The 26,518-nt window shown below is 43.9% G+C and overlaps 1 protein-coding gene across 1 annotated transcript in view; it reads right to left on the minus strand.

Moving 5' to 3' along the window:
* Positions 1 to 26,518, minus strand: part of LOC134965159 (sialic acid-binding Ig-like lectin 5) — a 55,439-nt gene that overhangs the window by 2,721 nt on the left and 26,200 nt on the right. Inside the window, exons 7-10 of the mRNA XM_063941680.1 lie at positions 21,418 to 21,678; positions 8,774 to 8,815; positions 6,804 to 6,897; positions 391 to 514 (exon numbers count right to left, since the gene is read on the minus strand). Coding sequence (XP_063797750.1) covers positions 391 to 514; positions 6,804 to 6,897; positions 8,774 to 8,815; positions 21,418 to 21,678 — 521 coding nt within the window. The remainder of the gene's footprint in view (positions 1 to 390; positions 515 to 6,803; positions 6,898 to 8,773; positions 8,816 to 21,417; positions 21,679 to 26,518) is intronic.

A 26,518-nucleotide genomic window follows, 5' to 3' on the forward strand; every position in this document is an offset into this window, starting at 1 on the left:
GTCTGAACATGTACAGACAAGGGAGGTCCTCGTTAACGATGATGCATGGCTGTCGTTCCCCCCCACTGACACCCGCCATTGCTTCCTTCACCGCCGGCATCGGCAACTGTGTATGCACTTGCCGCTGCCGGCACCCTACCGGGTCCCCGTCGCCGCTGCCAATATCGGCGTTGGCGGGCTTCACCTAGTGTGTACTGGGCTTATGTACACGTTCGACTGGCGTGTCATATTATTATTAGAACCAAACAGTGATATAATACCACCCATCAGTAAAGCATGTGTACAACCTTTAGTGAATAAATGTAAAATATATCACTACATTTAGACAGCAGTAATTCAATTGATACAGAGAAGTTGGTAAATAATGGACATTTCCATCGCTCCACTCACCTCAGGTCTTTTCTCAAATACTTCGACATTCATGTACACCTGGTTGGGATCCTCTGTTTGCTCCTCGGTGGGTGGTTGCTCCTCAGTGGGCTTATACGCTGTTTTATTAGTGACTTTCCCCCTTCTAATAACACCAATAATACATTAGAACATACAATCAACGTTGTTTTTCCACCAGCTATTGTCATGTGACTATGGGGTCTATTTACTAAGCCTTGGATGGAGATAAAAGTAGCTGGAGATAAAGTACCAGCCAATCGGCTCCTGTCATTTTTCAAACACAGCCTGTGACATAGCAGTTAGGAGCCGATTGGCTGGTACTTTATCTCCAGCGACTTTATCTCCATCCAAGGCTTAGTAAATAGACCCCTTAGGGCTTAATACAGTCCTGATCGCTGTTGTGAAAATTTGCAATCTCTGATAATAGTGCCTGGTGGTGCACCCAGAGTCAGAGAGAAAACTAGAAACAATTGGCTTACAGAAGACTCTTGTGTGGGTGCTAGAGATGAGCGGGTTCAGTTTTACTCGGTTTTACTCGGTTCTCAAAACGGCATCTAATTGGCTCACGGATGTCACGTGTTTTGGATAGCCAATAAGGGTCGGTTTTGAGAACCGAGTAAAACCGAGTAAAACCGAATCCGCTCATCTCTTGTTTTTATTCAGTTTAGATAGGTAAATATTAAAACATAACATTTATTACTTAAAGTTTAAAATTAATCCAAACTCTAACAATCCACCAAAGTTAATTGGTCAAAGAAAAAACAGATTATCAATATATCAATATATATATATATATATATATATATTTAGATATAAAATAAAATTGAAATGTTCTGGTTAGTCTATAATAATAGACTGGTAGGGAGATGTAGACATTATTGCTCTACAACTGACTCCTACCAACCCAGCACAAGCAATGCTTGTGTTAATTGGACCTCATAGGGTCATTATTGACCGGACTATTAGTATCAGGAGTACTGATACTATTCAGAAAAATAGATATACTTTCAGCTCTCTATACTATTTTGTAATTGTATATTAGTTTGGTAGGCTTTAGTGAGCTTAACAAGTGTCGTAGAAGAAAAGTAGTTAAAGATTTGCAGAGAGGAAAAAAGAAGGAAAAAGTAGAGAAAGAAAAATGGTGATCCTGCTGTTGGTGTGCAGTCGGGATAGGTCAGGAATTAAAACACCAGGTATTCTCTGAGGGTCCCCCCTTCAGGTACTGACCCAGCCCATCACCGCCTTGCTTCCAAGATCGGACAAAGAGGGTAATTCCAAGTTGATCGCAGCAGGAATTTTGTTAGCAGTTGGTCAAAACCAGGGCCCTCATTCCGAGTTGATCGGTCGCAATGCGAATGTAGCAGAGTTACACACGCTAAGCCGCCGCCTACTGGGAGTGTATCTTAGCTTCTTAAAAGTGCGACCGAAGTAATCGCAATATTGCGATCACAAACCTCGTAGCAGTTTTGGAGTAGCTTCAGACTTACTCTGCCTGTGCGATCAGTTCAGTGCTTGTCATTCCTGGTTGACGTCACAAACACACCCAGCGTTCGCCCAGGCACTCCCACCGTTTCTCCGGCCACTCCTGCGTTTTTTTCCGGAAACGGTAGCGTTTTCAGCCACACGCCCCTAAAACGCCGTGTTTCCGCCCAGTAACACCCATTTCCTGTCAATCACATTACGATCGCCGGAGCGATGAAAAAGCCGTGAGTAAAATTACTTTCTTCATAGCAAAGTTACTTGGCGCAGTCGCAGTGCGAACATTGCGCATGCGTACTAAGCGGATTTTCATTGCGATGCGATGAAAAATACCGAGCGAACAACTCGGAATGAGGGCCCATGTGCACAGCAGGGGAGGCAGATTTAACATGTGCAGAGAGAGTTAGATTTGGGTGTGGTGTGTTCAATCTGCAATCTAATTTGCAGTATAAAAATAAAGAAGCCAGTATTTTCCCTGCACAGAAATAAAATAACCCACCCAAATCTAACTCTCACTGCACGTTATATCTGCCTCCCCTGCAGTGCACATGGGTGGTCATTCCGAGTTGTTCGCTCGTTATTTTTCTTTCGCAACGGAGCGATTAGTCGCTAATGCGCATGCGCAATGTCCGCAGTGCGACTGCGCCAAGTAAATTTGCTATGCAGTTAGGTATTTTACTCACGGCATTACAAGGTTTTTTCTTCATTCTGGTGATCGTAATGTGATTGACAGGAAGCGGGTGTTTCTGGGCAGAAACAGGCCGTTTTATGGGTGTGTGCGAAAAAATGCTACCCTTTCTGGGAAAAACGCGGGAGTGGCTGGAGAAACGGGGGAGTGTCTGGGCGAACGCTGGGTGTGTTTGTGACGTCAAACCAGGAACGACAAGCACTGAACTGATCGCAGATGCCGAGTAAGTCTGGAGCTACTCAGAAACTGCTAAGAAGTGTCTATTCACTATTTTCCTAATCTTTCGTTCGCAATTTTGATAAGCTAAGATTCACTCCCAGTAGGTGCGTGTGCAAAGCTGCTAAAAGCAGCTTGCGAGCGAACAACTCGGAATGACCACCATGGTTTTGCCCAACTGCTAACAAAATTCCTGCTGCGATCAACTTGGAATTACCCCCAAAATCGGGCTCTGCTGGTGAGGTATGGTAGTAAGTTGTTGGATACAAATTACCGACTCACCAATGAGGGTGCACCAAGTAGAGATATGTAGAGGGAGAAAAGGTTTTGGATCTGCTGTCTATGTTAGACATAGGGTTACCCCTCTGAATCATAGATGAGAATCCACTGAAAAATTAGGGAATAGTAAAGAGAAAAAATAGAAAAAATGGGGGAAAAATGTCTGGAGACTCCCTAGAAAGTTTCAATCAAACTTGGAACTTTCTAGGGAGTCTCCAGATATTTGTGATGTTATAAATATTTGTACTTACCTGTTATCTTCAGTGAATATCCTAAGCCCATTTAACATCTTGGATTCTGATCTGATAGACTTTCCTGAATACGGTGCATTAGTTTGAGAGCCCCATGACAATAGTGTTTTCTATCTGTTTTCTTTCAACAGATGAATATAGTACTTATTATTTGAGCATAACCTGACAGGTTAATTTAATATAGTGCACTATTTCTGTTAGCACCCATTGCAATCTTGGTATTGTGGTTTTCTTAAGACATACTTCTGCCTGAGTGACCAGCATTTTTGGACAAATATGTTCAATACAGCAATACAAGTATTGGTGTCTACTAATGTGGAGGAAGGTACCAAATAGTCATATGTGTATACCCTCTATTGCTCTATCCAACCCTCCTTTCTTACCCACCTTTTAGATCTGCATCTATAGAATACAGATCCATTTTTTTTTTCAATTCTCTTTACTATTTCCTAATTTTTCAGTGGACTCTCATCTATGATTCAAAGGGGTAACCCTATGTCTAACATAGACAGCAGATCCGAAACCTTTTCTCCCTCTACATATCTCTACTAGGTGCACTCTCATTGGTGAGTCAGTAATTTGTGTCCAACAAATTACTACCATTCCTCACCGGCAGAGCCCAATCTCGTCTGATCTTGGAAGCGAAGCAGTGATGGGCTGGGTCAATACCTGAAGGGGGGACCCTCAGATATACCTGGTGTTATAATTCCTGACCTATCCCGACTGCACATCAACAGCAGGATCACCATTTTTCTTTCTTTATTTTTTCCTTCTTTCTTCCTCTCTGCAAATCTTTAACTACTTTTCTTCTACGACACTTGTTAAGCTCACTAAAACCTACCAAACTAATATACAATTACAAAATACTATAGAGAGCTGGAAGTATATCTATTTTTCTGAATAGGATCAGTACTCCTGACACTAATAGTCCGGTCAATAATGACCCCATGAGGTCCCATAAACACAAGCATTGCTTGTGCTGGGTTGGTAGGAGTCAGTTGTAGAGCAAAAGTGTCTACAGCTCCCTACCAGTCTATTATTATAGACTAACCAGAACATTTCAATTTTATTTTACAGGTTGAGTATCCCTTATCCAAAATGCTTGGGACCAGAAGTATTTTGGATATCGGATTTTTCCGTATTTTGGAATAATTGCATACCATAATGAGATATCATGGTGATGGGACCCAAATCTAAGCACAGAATGCATTTATGTTTCATATACACCTTATACACACAGCCTGAAGGTCATTTTATCCAATATTTTAATAATTCTGTGCATTAAACAAAGTGTATACATTCACACAATTCCTTTATGTTTCATATACACTTTATACACACAGCCTGAAGGTCATTTAATACAATATTTTTTATAACTGTGTGTATTAAACAAAGTTTGTGTATACTGCGCTATCAGAAAACAAACATTTCACTATCTCACTCAAAAAATTCGGTATTTCGAAATATTCCTTATTTCGAAATATTTGGATATGGAATACTCAACCTGTATTTATTTTCTAAATATATATATATATTTATATGTTGATAATCTGTTTTTTCTTTGACCAATTAACTTTGGTGGAATGTTAGATTTAATATTTACCTATCTAAACTGAATAAAAACAAGAGTGCACCCACACAAGAGTCTTCTGTAAACCATTTATAAATTGTTTCTCATTTTCTGGGAGTGTCAGGAAAATCGCAGGCGTTCCCAAGTATTTTCAGGGAGGGTGTGTGACATCAGCTCCGGCCCCATCAGCCTGTTTCTTTCACACTGTAGGAGTATGTCCTGGGCTAGGTACAGACTGCACAGACATTAGATGGTGAGTGAGTTGCAAATGGATTTGAAGGTGACCGGCGTATGCAAAGCTTTTCACACGGGGTACGCAGACTTGCATGGGGCGGGTATTCACTCTGTCTGGATGACGACTACTTGATCGCAAACCCCTGCAAATTCGCAGAGAAGAGATCAGGTCTGAATTAGGCTCTTATCCTGTATTAAAACTAACCAGACTAATATACATTGCGGTAAAATACAATTTTGGTTTATTTGTTTATCTCATTTAAGCTCATTTTAATTTCCCTACAATGCAAAACCATTTTTTTGTCAAGGCTTCATGTATAAGAATAGCAGCACTCATAACCATGTAAGGAATAGTGAGTTTGGTACGTGGCAGCAATGCACAGTTGAAGTCTGTATCCCTATATCCCAAAGTCCTACAAAAGTAGGAAGGCAAAGTTTTTGAATTATAACCTAAGTCAATGATGTCCAGCCCTGTGTGAAAGCTCACGAGTACAGAATTAGAATATTTTCCAAGCATTCAAAGATGTTTGAAACTCTATCATATCTGTTCACTTTGCTTTGGTCAAATCTCTTCTCAAAATTTGCAAATCTCTTGTGGCTGGATTTATAAGAAAATGCACACAAAACTAGCCTGAGTGTGCAGGTATTACTATTGCCCTTGTAAATGCAGCGGTTTCCCATGGATAGGTCGACAGTGTCTACTGTAGGACGATATGCATTAGATCGACAGATACAAAAGGTCGGCAGATGAAAGGTTGACAGTGCTTAAGGTCGACAGGTTCAAAAAGTAGATATGACAATGGTCGACACAAATGCTCTACACTTTTTGTTTTTTACATGTTTCCAACTTTTGCTTGATTTACTATCCACATACGGGGGTATTCAATTATTACTGGATTTTTTGAGCAGTCGAAAATCTGCAATTATCGTCAGTTTATCTAACTCTCTCTGCACATGTTGTATCTGCCCCACCTGCACTGCACATGGGGCCTACCCTAATTCAGACCTGATCGTAGATGTGCAAAAGTTAGCACATCCACGATCAGCTTCCCTGACAAGCGGGGGGACGCCCAGAACAGGGCTAGTCCGCCCCACATGTCAGGCCCGACCCCCGCGCACAAGTACAAAAGCATCGCACAGCGGCGATGCTTTTGTACTTGAGGGGTAACTCCCGGCCAACGCAGCTCCTGTGCACTGGCAGAGAGCTACTCATCACTGTGAGAGTCGCAGTGGATGCGTGTGACATCACACAGCCACCGTGGCCCGCCTCCCGCACGGTCTGGTCACGCCTTCATTGTCCGGACCGTGCCCCCTAAATGGCGGGCAAACACCACCGGCTTGCCCCCTCAATCAGGCAGAGGCAATCGCAGGGCTGAGAAGGCCATCGGGTGTCTGCGCAGTTCAGACCTGATCGGACAGATCCTGACCTGCAAAAACGCACAGCACCGATCATGTCTTAATTAGCCCCATGGTTTTGCCCATTAGAGAAAGATTTTGCTTTTGCAAACCATACTGAATCAGTCCCTTAGATGCATCTGCAGAGGGAAAAAATTGCTGATGCATCCAACTCCGTATGGACCGTGCCCAAATATATATTTACTTATTGATTCCACATGTATAATTAAATTGGTATATAATTATCTTACTTGTATAGTACACACATACAAATATTGCTAAGCTGCATAGAAAGATTTACCTTTTAATCAAGTTTGAAATTAGAAGAACAATAAGGAAAATGCCAATTCCACACGCAACACCAATCATTATATCACGAATTGTGTATTCTGCACCTTTAAATGGAAGATACAGTTGCAAATGAACAACATTGTCATTATTTTGGGTCATGTTTCATGTAAAAATATATTTACTGAAGTTTATGGCTTTCCAACATGTTATTAACCTTATAAATGAACTATATAAATTATTTTCTACTCCAAGCTATTTGGACAATTTAAAAAATTGATAGCTCTCCCTCAGCGGCATCAGAACAGTCATGATTGGCCAAAATCACGCCAGCGTTAGGGGCATGAGGCATAAAGCGGGCAGCCCTGTACTAAAAGTGAATGACCTGATCAGTTGATACCCTACCCTTGGACATCCTGCTTCTGCCTCACCTCCTGAACATTCTCAGTAATATAATAACTAGATAAAAAAATATCACAGCTTCTACAACCTAAATTAAGGCAATGTGTTATTGGTGTCAGGACGCCGCTGATTTCCAACCAGAAATTGGCACTGTACTGGAGGAATGAAACACCCCATTCAGGGCTTGATTCAGAGATGGATGCAGAAGTTCCCACAGCTGCATCCATTGGTGGTTGGCCATCTGCTCCTCTACGCAAATGCCACTGCAAACTCCAGCTGTATGTGCAAGGACTGAGATGCCCACATGCTGTAATACCGATTGGTGAATCCTTATACTGTACACCGTCATCAGTCCCACCATCAAAACTTGCATTAGCCCTATGGTAGGTACAGTTCCAAGTATGGCCTCCTATGTGTGTGTCTGTGGGCCTCTGTAGACAACCACTATCCTGACATACCCACCTCACTCCCATAACATGCCCATTGGAAGGACCATTTTAGTGTGCATTACTAGCAATCTCCCAGTCACTGACCTGGAAGTGGATGCGGTAATATACCATCTGTCAGGATCCTGGCATTCAGTATACTGACACCAGAATCCTGATAGCAGGGGAAATGCCAGCGGTCGGAGTCCTGACCACAGCCCGATATTCCCACTCGGATGGTGGGTCCACTCCACTACCTCAGTGAGAATATAACCATGGTGAGCTAAGCTTGCCACTGGGCCATATCGATGGGACATGCTGCCGAGATTCCGGCTGTCAGGATTGGTTGGTATTGTGCCAGCCAGCATCCTGTCTCTCGGTTTCCCATATGTGTTTCCCTGGAACAACCACTACATTTTCAATACACTTCTCCTTTTATGCACTTAAAATAACAACTGTGACTCTGCACAGAGACAGAAGAATACGTGGGGTGAACCACATGCTTGTACAGTAGAAAGATAATGTCCCACTCCTGTACATTCTGGAATAATCCTGCTTCGCAATTTATACCCTTTACTATCTGCTTTTTGTGACTTTTTTCAGTCTTCCTGGTACTGAATACTTCAGCAGCAGCTGTTCTTATACAAATGATATTAATCTTTATAGAAGCAATTGTATGACTTTTATATGTATGACCTATAATGTAAAATCTATTTAAAATAAGCGCTTTACATGTACAGTAACACAATTTAACACAACAATTAGAAAACAAGCTCTGCAGGAGCGTCTAATGAGGACCTTTATGTATCTTCCCTTGTGCCAGCATATGTGCCTGTCTCTAGGAAAATGGTGCTGGAGACATTTCCCTAGTTTCTAAGTATCTCTAGGTATAAGATGCCAGGGCCATTTTCCCAGTGATGGGACTGCCAGGTAAGTACACGTGGCACCACCTTGACTTAGCAGATCACATGCACCAATTATTGCTACATGTATGTCAGTGAAGCTCTGACAGTCATGGAATCATGGTAATAACTGAACTGAATTATTTTCCCATATTTGTGAATTAGAGAAAATTTAAATCAATAATTATAATAATTTAATTGGGGGTCAACACAAATATGCAATAAGAAAAACATAAAAAGAAAACAAAACATACCTCTGGGAGATGTACTGTCATTCTCTATTGCTGTTTTATTACCTGCAAAGATATTACATCTATCATGATACATAATATATCACAAATTATTAATGTAACTCAGCCTAGACAATCATAGTTTTTATCTACATGTCGTCTATTATTAGAAACATTATTCTAAAACTAAATATTTTCTCTAGACAAGAATTTTTATTATTTTTAATTTGTCTCCAGTCGGGTGTGGTATGTTAGGTTGACAAGCAATAGGTCAACACGCTAAACCCACAGAGACCAGAAATAAGCCTCCGGATCCCTCTCCCTGTAGTTTCTGTAGTAAGAAGTGTTGAAAGCGGACAGACTCCATGTTGCTACTCCATCAGGAAGCTTCACTCCCTGTACCAAGAGGGCAATCAATGCTACTATTGAGCATGTGCAGAGACATCGTGGGACTGTGTGAGAGTACAAAAGTGTAAGACACTAGTTTTCCAATTAGCTTTAGTTAGACCTGTGATTACCTGCTATTGGCTTAAGTATAGAGCAATATACTGTATGTACTCTATAACAAATGGGAAGATGTCAGATTAAGACACGTAGACAGCACTGCAGGCAGCATACCAGAATGCAAAAACATGTATTGTGCAACACCAAGTTATGCTAATACAACAGTTTGAGCGATTACATAGACATAAATATGTCTATATCTCAGCAACTAATGTCTTTTGGAGTGCAAGTAGATGATGAGAAGATTGCTACAGCAATGCTACAGATCGTTACACCTGAGTTGGACTTCCTAGTTGTGGTGCTGGAAGCAAACATATCAAAGTTAACCACAGACACAGCAAAGCTACTACAGTTCCAAGAATGTGTGCCATGTGAGTCAAATGCTGAGACTACTGCATTGTATACAAATAGTGAAAAATTATAAAAATTAAAGTTCAACTGCAACAATTGTCATACAATAAGTAGAGATGTGCACTTGAAATTTTTCGGGTTTTGTGTTTTGGTTTTGTGTTCGGTTCCGCGGCCGTGTTTTGGGTTCGACCGCGTTTTGGCAAAACCTCACCGAATTTTTTTTGTCGGATTCGGGTGTGTTTTGGATTCGGGTGTTTTTTTTAAAAAACACTAAAAAACAGCTTAAATCATAGAATTTGGGGGTCATTTTGATCCCAAAGTATTATTAACCTCAAAAACCATAATTTCCACTCATTTTCAGTCTATTCTGAATACCTCACACCTCACAATATTATTTTTAGTCCTAAAATTTGCACCTAGGTCGCTGGATGACTAAGCTAAGCGACCCTAGTGGCCGACACAAACACCGTGCCCATCTAGGAGTGGCACTGCAGTGTCACGCAGGATGGCCCTTCCAAAAAACACTCCCCAAACAGCACATGACGCAAAGAAAAAAAAGAGGCGCAATGAGGTAGCTGTGTGAGTAAGATAAGCGACCCTAGTGGCCGACACAAACACCGGGCCCATCTAGGAGTGGCACTGCAGTGTCACGCAGGATGGCCCTTCCAAAAAACCCTCCCCAAACAGCACATGACGCAAAGAAAAAAAGAGGCGCAATGAGGTAGCTGTGTGAGTAAGATAAGCGACCCTAGTGGCCGACACAAACACCGTGCCCATCTAGGAGTCGCACTGCAGTGTCACGCAGGATGGCCCTTCCAAAAAACACTCCCCAAACAGCACATGACGCAAAGAAAAAAAGAGGCGCAATGAGGTAGCTGTGTGAGTAAGATAAGCGACCCTAGTGGCCGACACAAACACCGTGCCCATCTAGGAGTGGCACTGCAGTGTCACGCAGGATGGCCCTTCCAAAAAACACTCCCCAAACAGCACATGACGCAAAGAAAAAAAGAGGCGCAATGAGGTAGCTGTGTGAGTAAGATAAGCGACCCTAGTGGCCGACACAAACACCGGGCCCATCTAGGAGTGGCACTGCAGTGTCACGCAGGATGGCCCTTCCAAAAAACCCTCCCCAAACAGCACATGACGCAAAGAAAAAAATAGGCGCAATGAGGTAGCTGTGTGAGTAAGATAAGCGACCCTAGTGGCCGACACAAACACCGGGCCCATCTAGGAGTGGCACTGCAGTGTCACGCAGGATGGCCCTTCCAAAAAACATTCCACAAACAGCACATGACGCAAAGAAAAATTAAAGAAAAAAGAGGTGCAAGATGGAATTGTCTTTGGGCCCTCCCACCCACCATTATGTTGTATAAACAGGACATGCACACTTTAACCAACCCATCATTTCAGTGACAGGGTCTGCCACACGACTGTGACTGAAATGACGGGTTGGTTTGGACCCCCACCAAAAAAGAAGCAATTAATCTCTCCTTGCACAAACTGGCTCTACAGAGGCAAGATGTCCACCTCATCATCATCCTCCGATATATCACCGTGTACATCCCCCTCCTCACAGATTATCAATTCGTCCCCACTGGAATCCACCATCTCAGCTCCCTGTGTACTTTGTGGAGGCAATTGCTGCTGGTCAATGTCTCCACGGAGGAATTGATTATAATTCATTTTAATGAACATCATCTTCTCCACATTTTCTGGATGTAACCTCGTACGCCGATTGCTGACAAGGTGAGCGGCGGCACTAAACACTCTTTCGGAGTACACACTTGTGGGAGGGCAACTTAGGTAGAATAAAGCCAGTTTGTGCAAGGGCCTCCAAATTGCCTCTTTTTCCTGCCAGTATAAGTACGGACTGTGTGACGTGCCTACTTGGATGCGGTCACTCATATAATCCTCCACCATTCTTTCAATGGTGAGAGAATCATATGCAGTGACAGTAGACGACATGTCCGTAATCGTTGTCAGGTCCTTCAGTCCGGACCAGATGTCAGCATCAGCAGTCGCTCCAGACTGCCCTGCATCACCGCCAGCGGGTGGGCTCGGAATTCTGAGCCTTTTCCTCGCACCCCCAGTTGCGGGAGAATGTGAAGGAGGAGATGTTGACAGGTCGCGTTCCGCTTGACTTGACAATTTTGTCACCAGCAGGTCTTTCAACCCCAGCAGACTTGTGTCTGCCGGAAAGAGAGATCCAAGGTAGGCTTTAAATCTAGGATCGAGCACGGTGGCCAAAATGTAGTGCTCTGATTTCAACAGATTGACCACCCGTGAATCCTTGTTAAGCGAATTAAGGGCTCCATCCACAAGTCCCACATGCCTAGCGGAATCGCTCCGTGTTAGCTCCTCCTTCAATGTCTCCAGCTTCTTCTGCAAAAGCCTGATGAGGGGAATGACCTGACTCAGGCTGGCAGTGTCTGAACTGACTTCACGTGTGGCAAGTTCAAAGGGCATCAGAACCTTGCACAACGTTGAAATCATTCTCCACTGCGCTTGAGACAGGTGCATTCCACCTCCTATATCGTGCTCAATTGTATAGGCTTGAATGGCCTTTTGCTGCTCCTCCAACCTCTGAAGCATATAGAGGGTTGAATTCCACCTCGTTACCACTTCTTGCTTCAGATGATGGCAGGGCAGGTTCAGTAGTTTTTGGTGGTGCTCCAGTCTTCTGTACGTGGTGCCTGTACGCCGAAAGTGTCCCGCAATTCTTCTGGCCACCGACAGCATCTCTTGCACGCCCCTGTCGTTTTTTAAAAAATTCTGCACCACCAAATTCAAGGTATGTGCAAAACATGGGACGTGCTGGAATTTGCCCATATTTAATGCACACACAATATTGCTGGCGTTGTCCGATGCCAAAAATCCACAGGAGAGTCCAATTGGGGTAAGCCATTCCGCGATGATCTTCCTCAGTTGCCGTAAGAGGTTTTCAGCTGTGTGCGTATTCTGGAAAGCGGTGATACAAAGCGTAGCCTGCCTAGGAAAGAGTTGGCATTTGCGAGATGCTGCTACTGGTGCCGCCGCTGCTGTTCTTGCGGCGGGAGTCCATACATCTACCCAGTGGGCTGTCACAGTCATATAGTCCTGACCCTGCCCTGCTCCACTTGTCCACATGTCCGTGGTTAAGTGGACATTGGGTACAACTGCATTTTTTAGGACACTGGTGAGTCTTTTTCTGACGTCCGTGTACATTCTCGGTATCGCCTGCCTAGAGAAGTGGAACCTAGATGGTATTTGGTAACGGGGGCACACTGCCTCAATAAATTGTCTAGTTCCCTGTGAACTAACGGCGGATACCGGACGCACGTCTAACACCAACATAGTTGTCAAGGCCTCAGTTATCCGCTTTGCAGCAGGATGACTGCTGTGATATTTCATCTTCCTCGCAAAGGACTGTTGGACAGTCAATTGCTTACTGGAAGTAGTGCAAGTGGGCTTACGACTTCCCCTCTGGGATGACCATCGACTCCCAGCAGCAACAACAGCAGCGCCAGCAGCAGTAGGCGTTACACGCAAGGATGCATCGGAGGAATCCCAGGCAGGAGAGGACTCATCAGAATTGCCAGTGACATGGCCTGCAGGACTATTGGCATTCCTGGGGAAGGAGGAAATTGACACTGAGGGAGTTGGTGGGGTGGTTTGCGTGAGCTTGGTTACAAGAGGAAGGGATTTACTGGTCAGTGGACTGCTTCCGCTGTCGCCCAAAGTTTTTGAACTTGTCACTGACTTATTATGAATGCGCTGCAGGTGACGTATAAGGGAGTATGTTCCGAGGTGGTTAACGTCCTTACCCCTACTTATTACAGCTTGACAAAGGCAACACACGGCTTGACACCTGTTGTCCGCTTTTCTGTTGAAATACCTCCACACTGAAGAGCTGATTTTTTTGGTATTTTCACCAGGCATGTCAACGGCCATATTCCTCCCACGGACAACAGGTGTCTCCCCGGGTGCCTGACTTAAACAAACCACCTCACCATCAGAATCCTCCTGGTCAATTTCCTCCCCAGCGCCAGCAACACCCATATCCTCCTCATCCTGGTGTACTTCAACAGTGACATCTTCAATCTGACTATCAGGAACTGGACTGCGGGTGCTCCTTCCAGCACTTGCAGGGGGCGTGCAAATGGTGGAAGGTGCATGCTCTTCACGTCCAGTGTTGGGAAGGTCAGGCATCGCAACCAACACAATTGGACTCTCCTTGTGGATTTGGGATTTCGAAGAACGCACAGTTCTTTGCGGTGCTTTTGCCAGCTTGAGTCTTTTCAGTTTTCTAGCGAGAGGCTGAGTGCTTCCATCCTCATGTGAAGCTGAACCACTAGCCATGAACATAGGCCAGGGCCTCAGCCGTTCCTTGCCACTCCGTGTGGTAAATGGCATATTGGCAAGTTTACGCTTCTCCTCCGACAATTTTATTTTAGGTTTTGGAGTCCTTTTTTTACTGATATTTGGTGTTTTGGATTTGACATGCTCTGTACTATGACATTGGGCATCGGCCTTGGCAGACGACGTTGCTGGCATTTCATCGTCTCGGCCATGACTAGTGGCAGCAGCTTCAGCACGAGGTGGAAGTGGATCTTGATCTTTCCCTAATTTTGGAACCTCAACATTTTTGTTCTCCATATTTTAATAGGCACAACTAAAAGGCACCTCAGGTAAACAATGGAGATGGATGGATACTAGTATACTTATGGATGGACTGCCGAGTGCCGACACAGAGGTAGCTACAGCCGTGGACTACCGTACTGTGTCTGCTGCTAATATAGACTGGATGATAATGAGATGAAATCAATATATATATATGTATGTATATATAATATCACTAGTACTGCAGCCGGACAGGTAGATAATATATTTATTAGGTAATGATGACTGATGACGGACCTGCTGGACACTGTCAGCTCAGCAGCACCGCAGACTGCTACAGTAAGCTACTATACTATACTAGTAGTATGTACAAAGAAGAAAGAAAAAAAAAAACCACGGGTAGGTGGTATACAATTATGGATGGACTGCCGAGTGCCGACACAGAGGTAGCTACAGCCGTGGACTAACGTACTGTGTCTGCTGCTAATATAGACTGGATGATTGATAATGAGATGAAATCAATATATATATATGTATGTATATATAATATCACTAGTACTGCAGCCGGACAGGTAGATAATATATTTATTAGGTAATGATGACTGATGACGGACCTGCTGGACACTGTCAGCTGAGCAGCACCGCAGACTGCTACAGTAAGCTACTATACTATACTAGTAGTATGTACAAAGAAGAAAGAAAAAAAAAACCACGGGTAGGTGGTATACAATTATGGATGGACTGCCGAGTGCCGACACAGAGGTAGCTACAGCCGTGGACTAACGTACTGTGTCTGCTGCTAATATAGACTGGATGATTGATAATGAGATGAAATCAATATATATATATGTATGTATATATAATATCACTAGTACTGCAGCCGGACAGGTAGATAATATATTTATTAGGTAATGATGACTGATGACGGACCTGCTGGACACTGTCAGCTCAGCAGCACCGCAGACTGCTACAGTAAGCTACTATACTCTATAGTAGTATGTACAAAGAAGAAAGAAAAAAAAAACCACGGGTAGGTGGTATACAATTATGGATGGACTGCCGAGTGCCGACACAGAGGTAGCTACAGCCGTGGACTAACGTACTGTGTCTGCTGCTAATATAGACTGGATGATTGATAATGAGATGAAATCAATATATATATATGTATGTATATATAATATCACTAGTACTGCAGCCGGACAGGTAGATAATATATTTATTAGGTAATGATGACTGATGACGGACCTGCTGGACACTGTCAGCTCAGCAGCACCGCAGACTGCTACAGTAAGCTACTATACTATAGTAGTATGTACAAAGAAGAAAGAAAAAAAAAAAAACACGGGTAGGTGGTATACAATTATGGATGGACTGCCGAGTGCCGACACAGAGGTAGCTACAGCCGTGGACTAACGTACTGTGTCTGCTGCTAATATAGACTGGATGATTGATAATGAGATGAAATCAATATATATATATATATGTATGTATATATAATATCACTAGTACTGCAGCCGGACAGGTAGATAATATATTTATTAGGTAATGATGACTGATGACGGACCTGCTGGACACTGTCAGCTCAGCAGCACCGCAGACTGCTACAGTAAGCTACTATACTCTATAGTAGTATGTACAAAGAAGAAAGAAAAAAAAAACCACGGGTAGGTGGTATACAATTATGGATGGACTGCCGAGTGCTGACACAGAGGTAGCTACAGCCGTGGACTAACGTACTGTGTCTGCTGCTAATATAGAGTCTAGACTGGATGATAAATTATTGATAATGAGATGAAATCAATATAATATCACTAGTACTGCAGCCGGACAGGTACTATATATATTTATTATGTAATGACTGATGACGGACCTGCTGGACACTGTCAGGTCAGCACAGCACCGCAGACTGCTACAGTAAGCTACTATAGTAGTATGTATAAAGAAGAATGAAAAAAAAAAAAACCACGGGTAGGTGGTATACAATATTATATATATATATATATATATATTATATACAAATATATATATATATATATATATTAAACTGGTGGTGATTGATTATTAAACTGGTGGTCACTTCAGGTCACGTTGCAACTTGCAACTAGTACTCCGAGGCCTAAGCAGACAATCACAAAATATATTATTATACTGGTGGTCAGTGTGGTCACAACAATGGCAGTGTGGCACTGACTCTGGCAGCAAAAGTGTGCACTGTACGTTATATGTACTCCTGAGTCCTGCTCTCAGACTCTAACTGCTCCCCACTGTCAGTGTCTCCCCCACAAGTCAGATAATACACTTACAGTCACACTATCTATTATCTAATCTAGTATAAAATATCACTTCAGCAGCAAGTAGTATAGTAGTATACAGTATAGTAGTACTCCTCCTAATAATGCTCCCCAAAATACTGTGTCTCTCTCTTCTCTAAACGGAGAGGACGCCAGCCACGTCCTCTCCCTATGACTCTCAATGCACGTGTGAAAATGGCGGCGACGCGCGGCTCCTTATATAGAATCCGAGTCTCGCGATAGAATCCGAGCCTCGCGAGAATCCGACAGCGTGATGATGACGTTCGGGCGTGCTCGGGTTAGCCGAGCAAGGCGGGAAGATCCGAGCCTGCTCGGACCCGTGTAAAAAACCTGAAGTTCGGGCGGGTTCGGATTCAGAGGAACCGAACCCGCTCATCTCTAACAATAAGTTACAAAGCAATTGACTAAAAGCAAAATAATGTGAATCCTCCTCTGTGGACAAGGAATATAAATTGTCGTTAGTTGCCGATGACGTCTTACTGACCCTTTTTTTCCCCTCACACTTCCATCTCAAATCTCTTTCAGCCCATGCCATCTTATTCCATAGTATCTGGTTATCAGACAAATTATGTTAAATCTGAGGCCTTACCACTACACATCACTGCATTTAATCAGACTCTTCTGGCTCATAATTATATCTTTATATGGTGTACTAGGACATGTTAATATCTAGGTATATTACCAGCAATTATGTGTCTCAATACAAAGAGAGTTTTCTTGCCCTCTTTGCTTCAATTATATCTGATCTCCAGGCACGGAAGAAAAAGACAATATCTTGGTTCAGAAGGATAGCTTCTGCCAAAATGAATGTGTTGCCAAGTATTCTTAACTTTATGGAGACCATCCATGTGGGTGTTTCTTCTGAGGCTTTCCATCGGGTGCAGAAGGTAATAATTCAAATTTTTTGGTTAGCTAGACCTTCAAGAATAAACATTTCTATTCTTATAAGTAGCCCAATTTAAGGGGTAGTGGCCAACCAGACTCAGCCAGAATTCTTGCAATCTCAACCCAGTTACTAACCCTTTTTATTCTATTTGGCTATTCTATACCAGACATTTTGACCTCTTTTTCCTTCCTTCCTCACTTACCCCTATTTGGGATTACACAGTCTTCCCCCCAGGTTCCTTTTCCCTTCATTCTCATTCTTGGCTCCATTTACCCGAGTGTCCTCGATTTGTTTGCAACTTTACTGAAGGCCTCTCTTTTTGGAGTCTCTCATCAGTATACATCCCATACCCTGTCCTGTATTTTATAAGTACTTACGGATCCACTCATATTTGCGCTCCGCACCCAGAGCTTTCATCTTTAGACACTTTATGCCTTTTGAAAGATTGTGTAAAGTAAATGAGCAAAACATACACTAGTGGAAAAAGCAAGATATACATTAAAGGACTCAGGCCTAGACAAAGTTTTTGGCGGAAGCCATGTCCATAGCAGTGTATCTATAAAAACATTATCCTACAGTTATCCTAAAGGACATAATACCTATCAAACTATGGCCCTCATTCCGAGTTGATCGCTCGCTAGCTGCTTTTAGCAGCATTGCAAACGCTAGGCCGCCGCCCTCTGGGAGTGTATCTTAGCTTAGCAGAAGTGCGAACGAAAGGTTCGCAGAACTGCTACAAAAAAAGATTGCGCAGTTTCAGAGCAGCTCCAGACCTACTCCTACCTAGCGATCACTTTAGACTGTTTCGTTCCTGGTTTGACGTCACAAACATGCCCTGCCAGCCCTTCCCCCGTTTCCCAGCCACTCCTGCGTTTTTATCATGTACGCCTGCATTTTTACACACACTCCCCTAAAACGGACAGTTACCACCCAGAAACACCCACTTCCTGTCAATCACTGCGGCCAGCACTGCGACTGAAAAGCGTCGCTCGACCTTGTGTGAAACTGCATAATTTTGTGTGAAAGTACGTTGCGCGTACGCACTGCGCACCATGTGCAGAAATGCCGCTTTTTCACCTAATCGACGCGCTGCGGCCGAAAGCAGCTAGCGAACAACTCGGAATGACCCCCTATGGTCAAAGAGAGAACAAAGTGTAAAACATCTCAGAACGTTTTGTAGTACGTACAGCCTACAATCACATGGCGAAAGAAAGAAGATGTAAGCTGGATTCATTCCTGGCTACTGCCAAGAAAGCAAAGGTATTATGGAATACGGGAGCCAAAAAGCTAGTCAAGTCTAGAGATGTCGTAGTCAAAGAAACAGAACAAGTCATACAGTATCAAAGATGGAAGTTGATATGCAGAACAAATACAGTATGTGTCACTAGACATATATCTGAACCAGAGGCCACAAGCATGGAAGTTCAGCCAGAAAAAGAAAGCTCTTTTGCAAGATCAAATATCTACTGCAATCGCTCCCCCATTCACATCACACAGGGAAAGAGAGGACTGACTGCTTTTGCAGCTGCCTCTCTCCCCAGCCCAACACATAGTAGCATATGCCATGTGCTGGGATTGGGTGAGAGGCTGCTCCATCAGCAGTCAGTCCTCTCTCCCTGCCCGAATTGCTGCTGTGTGTTTCCTTTTAATGTTGCAATGAGAAAGCTTTATTTGAATGTTTGCATAAAATGAAGAAGTTTGTAGTAAGGGGGTGCCACAGCACAGACTCCATGTTGCTACTCCTACAGAAAGCTTAATTCCTGGTACCAAGATGGCCACCGAGGATACTACTGAGCATGTGCAGAGCCATATTGGGACTGTCTGTGACTGCTACACAAAAATAGCAAGTTGCTCAAAAAAATGTGTTGGTCCACTACAGCTGCATGCAAGGGAGAGGCTAGGCTAGAAAAGAAAGAAACAACGCAAGATCTCCCAAGCACACTACAATGGACCAGTAATGAGATTTATATTCTATATGATAGTAGTAATGCAGAGATAGCAGTTACATATACTTGCAAACATATGGCTAAGTCGCCTCTGAAATGGTCCTAATGTTACATGATGTAGTACCCACTTTGGGTCATACATTTGTGTATTCACCACGTATTCTATACAATAGTCGTAACTAGAGATGAGCGGGTTCGGATGTAACGCCAGGATTAACGCCAGTTCGTTTTTATCCGGATGTTTCTTATTGGCTATCCAAAACACATGACGTCCGTGAGCCAATAAGATGCCGTTTTGAGAACCGACTAAATCCGAGTAAAACCGAACCCGCTCATCTCTAGTCGTAACATAAGCTGTACCTTATTTATTTATTAACAGTTTCTTATATAGCGCAGGATATTCTGTTGCGTTTTACAATCAGAACAACAATAATAGAACAAAACATGGCAAAAACAGACAGACATAGAGGTAGGAAGGCCCTGCTCGCAAGCTTACACTCTATACGGATATAGGCATTGATACACAAGGATTGATTCTACTTATTGCATAATGGTCCACCAGATTGCTAGGTTCTTAATGGGTTGTATGATATGATCACCCAGCAATGTTGGCCAAGATTCAGGAGGGTGTGAGAGTAAAGAAAGACAAAATATGTGAGGTTCTGTGTACTGTACACAGGGCCGGTTTTAGACCTTGTGGCGCCCAGGGCGAAAGTTTCCTTAGCCCCTCCCGCGACCCCTCTTCCCCCCTGAGACGGCGAAACAGGTTTAGTGTGCGTGTAAAAAAAAGGGGGCGTGGCTTCATAGGAAAAGGGGCATGGTCAGTTTTGCTCCCTGTAGTTTTGCCCCCTGTAGCATTGTGCACCCTGTAGAGCTTGCCCACAGTAGCTGTTGTGGCCCCTGCAGCTGTGCCCCCATTAGTTATGGCCCCAGTAGTTGTACCCCACTTAGTGTGCCCCCTTCAACTGTGCCCCCATTAGTTGTGCCTACAAGTAGCTGTGCACCTAGTAAAAAAAATTAAAAATACCAGCCCCGTTTCTGTTCCCAACCACTGCACTCTGTCTCCGCCGCTGGCACCGCTCCTCTGATCTATGGGAGAGACGTCATGACATCTCTCCCATAGCGCTGCACAGAAAGGTCCTCTCCGCGAAGGGAAACTAGATGCTAACTCACTGCGCATCTAGATTCCCTTCGCAGAGAGGACCTTTTCAAAACCACCACCGCCGCCATCCTAGTTAGTAGCGGCTCTTGCCACGGCGGCAGCGCCCCCGGGACAGCGGCGCCCCAGGCAAAAGTCCTGCTTGCCCGTGGCAAGAGCCGCTACTGACTGTACAGAGAGGATGTAATTAGATAGGGAAGCATTGAAGGTTATGTGGGTGGGTCTGGCATTTGATAGGCTTGTATGAAGAGGTGAGTTTTCAGGGAACGTTTAAAGGTTTGGAGACTAGGGGCCAAATGTAATAGAGTGAGAGTTTCAGAAAGTGAGATATTTGGTAAGGTTTTTCATTTTTTTTTTTAAAGTGGCAATCATTTACACTGCAAAACCAGGTTGATCTTGCTGTGTAAATGATTGCCACTTTAAATAAAACTGCGAAACCTTACCAAATCTCTCACTTTCTGAAACTCTCACTCTATTACATTTAGCCCTAGAGGTGAAACTTATTGTGCGTGGGAGGGCATTCCATAGAGTGAGTGAAGCCCGGATAAAGTCATGTAGTTTTGAGTGGGAACAAATAATGAGTGTGGATGAGAAACGCAGATCTTGTGCAGAGTGGAGCGGTTGGGTAGAGAGATATTTTGAGATTGAGGGAAGAGATGTATGTTGGTGCTGTTTGGTTAACAGCCTTGTATGTAAGTAAAAGTATTTTATTTATTTAATACGGTAGAATACCAATGGAGGGACTGACAGAGCAGATCTGCAGATGATGAACATCTAGTGAGGAAGATTAGCCTCGCCACTGCATTCAAAATGGATTGTAGTGGTGAGAGCCTATATTTGGAAAGACCGGTCAGGTGACTATTACAACAATCAGTGCGGGAGAGAATGAGAGCATGGATTAGAGTTTTTACCTTGATTGCTGTTGAATTTGATCCGATTTTCGATAACACCATGTTTGTTCCATGCAAAGCATCTGTAAGTGTCTGCGTCTGGGGCTGTTATACTGATCAGTGGTCCCAATAATCCGCTACCAATCATGTTATTCATGTCTACATAAACGTCTCCCTTTATCCAGCTCACAGTAGCTGCTGGGTTACTATCCACAGTGCATTTTAGAGTTAGAGTTTCTCCTTCATTTACAGTCATAGACAGACTTGCTTCAACTCCTCTACCTACAAACATAAGAAATTCTACTGATTAAATAAAGAAATTGAAAAACAGTTTAAACCAAAATAACATCTGCAGACGTACAGTATAATGAATAAGGCGTTTCAAGATGTACTTTGAGAGTCTACTGATTTGCAACAAAAATACTGGGCGGGATGTACTAAGCGGAAAATGCGGTAAACTCCCTGTTTACCGCATTTTCCGGATGTACTAACCCCCGGCCGACAGGACAGCGCCGTGGCGAGGTACGCCAGCTTTAGCGTACGTCCATAGAAGCCTATGGGCTTCTCTCCGCGGCGCTGTGTGAGGGATCCGATCGGATCCCTCCCAGCATGCCATGCGGCCGCCCCCGTCACCCCGCGCATGCGCAGACTGACTCCTGGGTCCGAATCCCGGAAGTCAGGCTGCCGCTGCGCATCGCGGAGGACAGCTCTTATCGGAAGAGCTGTCCTCCGCAATGCTGATCGCATATGTTAGTACATATGCGATCAGCATCGTGGCGCAGGGCGGCGATGGGCGACGATGTACATTAGTACATCCCGCCCACTGTCTTGAATAATATGGGCATAAAAACTCAGTCCCTTGATCAGATCAAAAGATGGAATGCATTAGGAAGTGCAAACACTGGCCCTCATTCCGAGTTGATCACTCGCTAGCAGTTTTTAGCAGCTGTGCAAACGCATAGTCGCCGCCCACGGGGGAGTGTATTTTAGCATAGCAGGAGTGAGAACGCTTGTGCAGCAGAGCGCCTGCAAACACAGTTTTGCGCAGAACAAGACCAGCCCTGTAGTTACTTATTCTGTGCGATGATTGCTGCGACGAGTGACACGGTAATGACGTTAGATACCCGCCCTGCAAATGCCCGGCCACGCCTGCTTTTTTCCAAACACTCCCAAAAAATGGTCAGTTGCCACCCAGAAACTCCCACTTCCTGTCCATCTCCCTGCGTTCGGCTGTGCGAATGGAATCATCGATAGAATCTGTGCAAAACCAAGATGCTCTTTGTACCTGTACGCCACGCGTGCACATTGCGGTGCATACGCGTGCACAGTTTTGCTGTTTTTTTTAAATGATCGTTACGCATCGAACAATGGCAGCTAGCGATCAACTCGGAATGAGGGCCACTGGACAGTATCTTGTCTTTTCTTTCTGAACACCTGTACATTTCAGATAAGCCGTTTATGTTTAGTTTTTTTCCTTAATGTACAGACATCACATATTGCAAATACATTGCAAAATATCCTGCCCCTATTCGCTATCATACTGCTTTTTATATCGGTAATGTGCAATATTTATTAAAAATAGTGCTGTCCTGGCAAAGTAATGACTTCCCGAGTTATGACTTGGGATTTCTAATATCTGCTATGAGGGGTATTCAATTAGCTACGATCATTTCGGAGCTATTGAATTCGCCCCCCCTGTGTATTCAATTGTGGCCCATTCTCGACCATTTTTAAGGCATTTCCACCAATGACTTTTCACCTCTTTTTTTGTGTGAAAAGGTAATGGTGAAAAAAGCCTCAAAATCGTCATAAACGGCCTGCATTTTCACTGGCGCAGGTGGGAAAACACATGGATTCACTGCTCCACATGTTTTTCGCTCCTACTGAATTTTTCACCTAGGCGAAAAAATGGTCCTGCTACTGAATAGGGCAAATCCACATTCACTCCCCAAAAATTGTGAGTTTGCAGTTTTTCCACCAAAAAAAATGGACCTACTTTAATACCCCCCTGTGTCTGCTGACGACCTTTTTTTTTTTTTAACTCTTAAGGGGATCCATATGAATTGCAGTAAACATCTGAAATGTCTGTCTTCTGGTTTTTAACTAGATTTTACATTTTGATACAACCTTTGATAGATATTTTGACTATTTTGGAGTACCAAAGAATGGTAATGTATATACACCCTATCAGGCAGCAGGTAAGCAAGAATATATTCTTAATCTGGTAAGCATTTACTGACTATCTAAATCAGGGGTGGGGAACCTTTTTTCTACCAAGGGCCATTTGGATATTTATAAAATCCTTCGGGGGCCATACAAAAATGATCAACTTAAAAATGAGCCTGCCCCCAGTAGATATGCCCCAAGTCAGTACTTATACCCCCTGTCAGTTGTTATGCCCCCAGTAAATATACCCCCAGTCAGTTGTTATGCCCCAGTAGATATTAGAGATGAGCGGGTTCGGTTTCTTTGAATCCGAACCCGCACGAACTTCACTTTTTTTTTCACGGGTCCGAGCGACTCGGATCTTCCCGCCTTGCTCGGTTAACCCGAGCGCGCCCGAACGTCATCATGACGCTGTTGGATTCTCGCGAGACTCGGATTCTATATAAGGAGCCGCGCGTCGCCGCCATTTTCACACGTGCATTGAGATTGATAGGGAGAGGACGTGGCTGGCGTCCTCTCCATTTAGATTAGATTTAGAAGAGAGAGAGAGAGAGAGATTGCTGTGATACTGTAGATTAGAAGAGAGTGCAGACAGAGTTTAGTGACTGACGACCACAGTGACCAGTGACCACCAGAGACAGTGCAGTTGTTTGTTTTATTTAATATATCCGTTCTCTGCCTGAAAAAAACGATACACAGTCACACAGTGACTCAGTCTGTGTGCACTGCTCAGCCCAGTGTGCTGCACATCAATGTATTGTATATAAAGCTTATAATTGTGGGGGAGACTGGGGAGCACTGCAGGTTGTTATAGCAGGAGCCAGGAGTACATGATAAATAATATTATATTAAAATTAAACAGTGCACACTTTTGCTGCAGGAGTGCCACTGCCAGTGTGACTAGTGGTGACCAGTGCCTGACCACCAGTATATTAGTAGTATTGTATACTATCTCTTTATCAACCAGTCTATATTAGCAGCAGACACAGTACAGTGCGGTAGTTCACGGCTGTGGCTACCTCTGTGTCGGCACTCGGCAGGCAGTCCGTCCATCCATAATTGTATTATAATATATACCACCTAACCGTGGTTTTTTTTTCATTCTTTATACCGTCGTCATACTAGTTGTTACGAGTATACTACTATCTCTTTATCAACCAGTGTACAGTGCGGTAGTTCACGGCTGTGGCTACCTCTGTGTCGGCACTCGGCAGGCAGTCCGTCCAACCATAATTGTATTATATACCACCTAACCGTGGTTTTTTTTTCATTCTTTATACCGTCGTCATACTAGTTGTTACGAGTATACTACTATCTCTTTATCAACCAGTGTACAGTGCGGTAGTTCACGGCTGTGGCTACCTCTGTGTCGGCACTCGGCAGGCAGTCCGTCCATCCATAATTGTATTATAATATATACCACCTAACCGTGGTTTTTTTTTCATTCTTTATACCGTCGTCATACTAGTTGTTACGAGTATACTACTATCTCTTTATCAACCAGTGTACAGTGCGGTAGTTCACGGCTGTGGCTACCTCTGTGTCGGCACTCGGCAGGCAGTCCGTCCAACCATAATTGTATTATAATATATACCACCTAACCGTGGTTTTTTTTTCATTCTTTATACCGTCGTCATACTAGTTGTTACGAGTATACTACTATCTCTTTATCAACCAGTGTACAGTGCGGTAGTTCACGGCTGTGGCTACCTCTGTGTCGGCACTCGGCAGGCAGTCCGTCCATCCATAATTGTATTATAATATATACCACCTAACCGTGGTTTTTTTTTCATTCTTTATACCGTCGTCATACTAGTTGTTACGAGTATACTACTATCTCTTTATCAACCAGTGTACAGTGCGGTAGTTCACGGCTGTGGCTACCTCTGTGTCGGCACTCGGCAGGCAGTCCGTCCAACCATAATTGTATTATAATATATACCACCTAACCGTGGTTTTTTTTTCATTCTTTATACCGTCGTCATACTAGTTGTTACGAGTATACTACTATCTCTTTATCAACCAGTGTACAGTGCGGTAGTTCACGGCTGTGGCTACCTCTGTGTCGGCACTCGGCAGGCAGTCCGTCCAACCATAATTGTATTATATACCACCTAACCGTGGTTTTTTTTTCATTCTTTATACCGTCGTCATACTAGTTGTTACGAGTATACTACTATCTCTTTATCAACCAGTGTACAGTGCGGTAGTTCACGGCTGTGGCTACCTCTGTGTCGGCACTCGGCAGGCAGTCCGTCCATCCATAATTGTATTATATACCACCTAACCGTGGTTTTTTTATACCACCTAACCGTGGCAGTCCGTCCATGTGCTGATTGGGGAGGGTTTTTTGGAAGGGACATCCTGCGTGACACTGCAGTGCCACTCCTAGATGTGCCCGGTGTTTGTGTCGGCCACTAGGGTCGCTAATCTTACTCACACAGCTACCTCATTGCGCCTCTTTTTTTCTTTGCGTCATGTGCTGTTTGGGGAGGGTTTTTTGGAAGGGACATCCTGCGTGACACTGCAGTGCCACTCCTAGATGTGCCCGGTGTTTGTGTCGGCCACTAGGGTCGCTAATCTTACTCACACAGTCAGCTACCTCATTGCGCCTCTTTTTTTCTTTGCGTCATGTGCTGTTTGGGGAGGGTTTTTTGGAAGGGCCATCCTGCGTGACACTGCAGTGCCACTCCTAGATGGGCCCGGTGTTTGTGTCGGCCACTAGGGTCGCTAATCTTACTCACACAGCTACCTCATTGCGCCTCTTTTTTTCTTTGCGTCATGTGCTGTTTGGGGAGGGTTTTTTGGAAGGGACATCCTGCGTGACACTGCAGTGCCACTCCTAGATGGGCCCGGTGTTTGTGTCGGCCACTAGGGTCGCTTATCTTACTCACACAGCGACCTCGGTGCAAATTTTAGGACTAAAAATAATATTGTGAGGTGTGAGGTATTCAGA

Source organism: Pseudophryne corroboree, chromosome 10, assembly GCF_028390025.1.
Source record: "Pseudophryne corroboree isolate aPseCor3 chromosome 10, aPseCor3.hap2, whole genome shotgun sequence".
In the NCBI taxonomy this organism is placed as follows: domain Eukaryota; kingdom Metazoa; phylum Chordata; class Amphibia; order Anura; family Myobatrachidae; genus Pseudophryne; species Pseudophryne corroboree.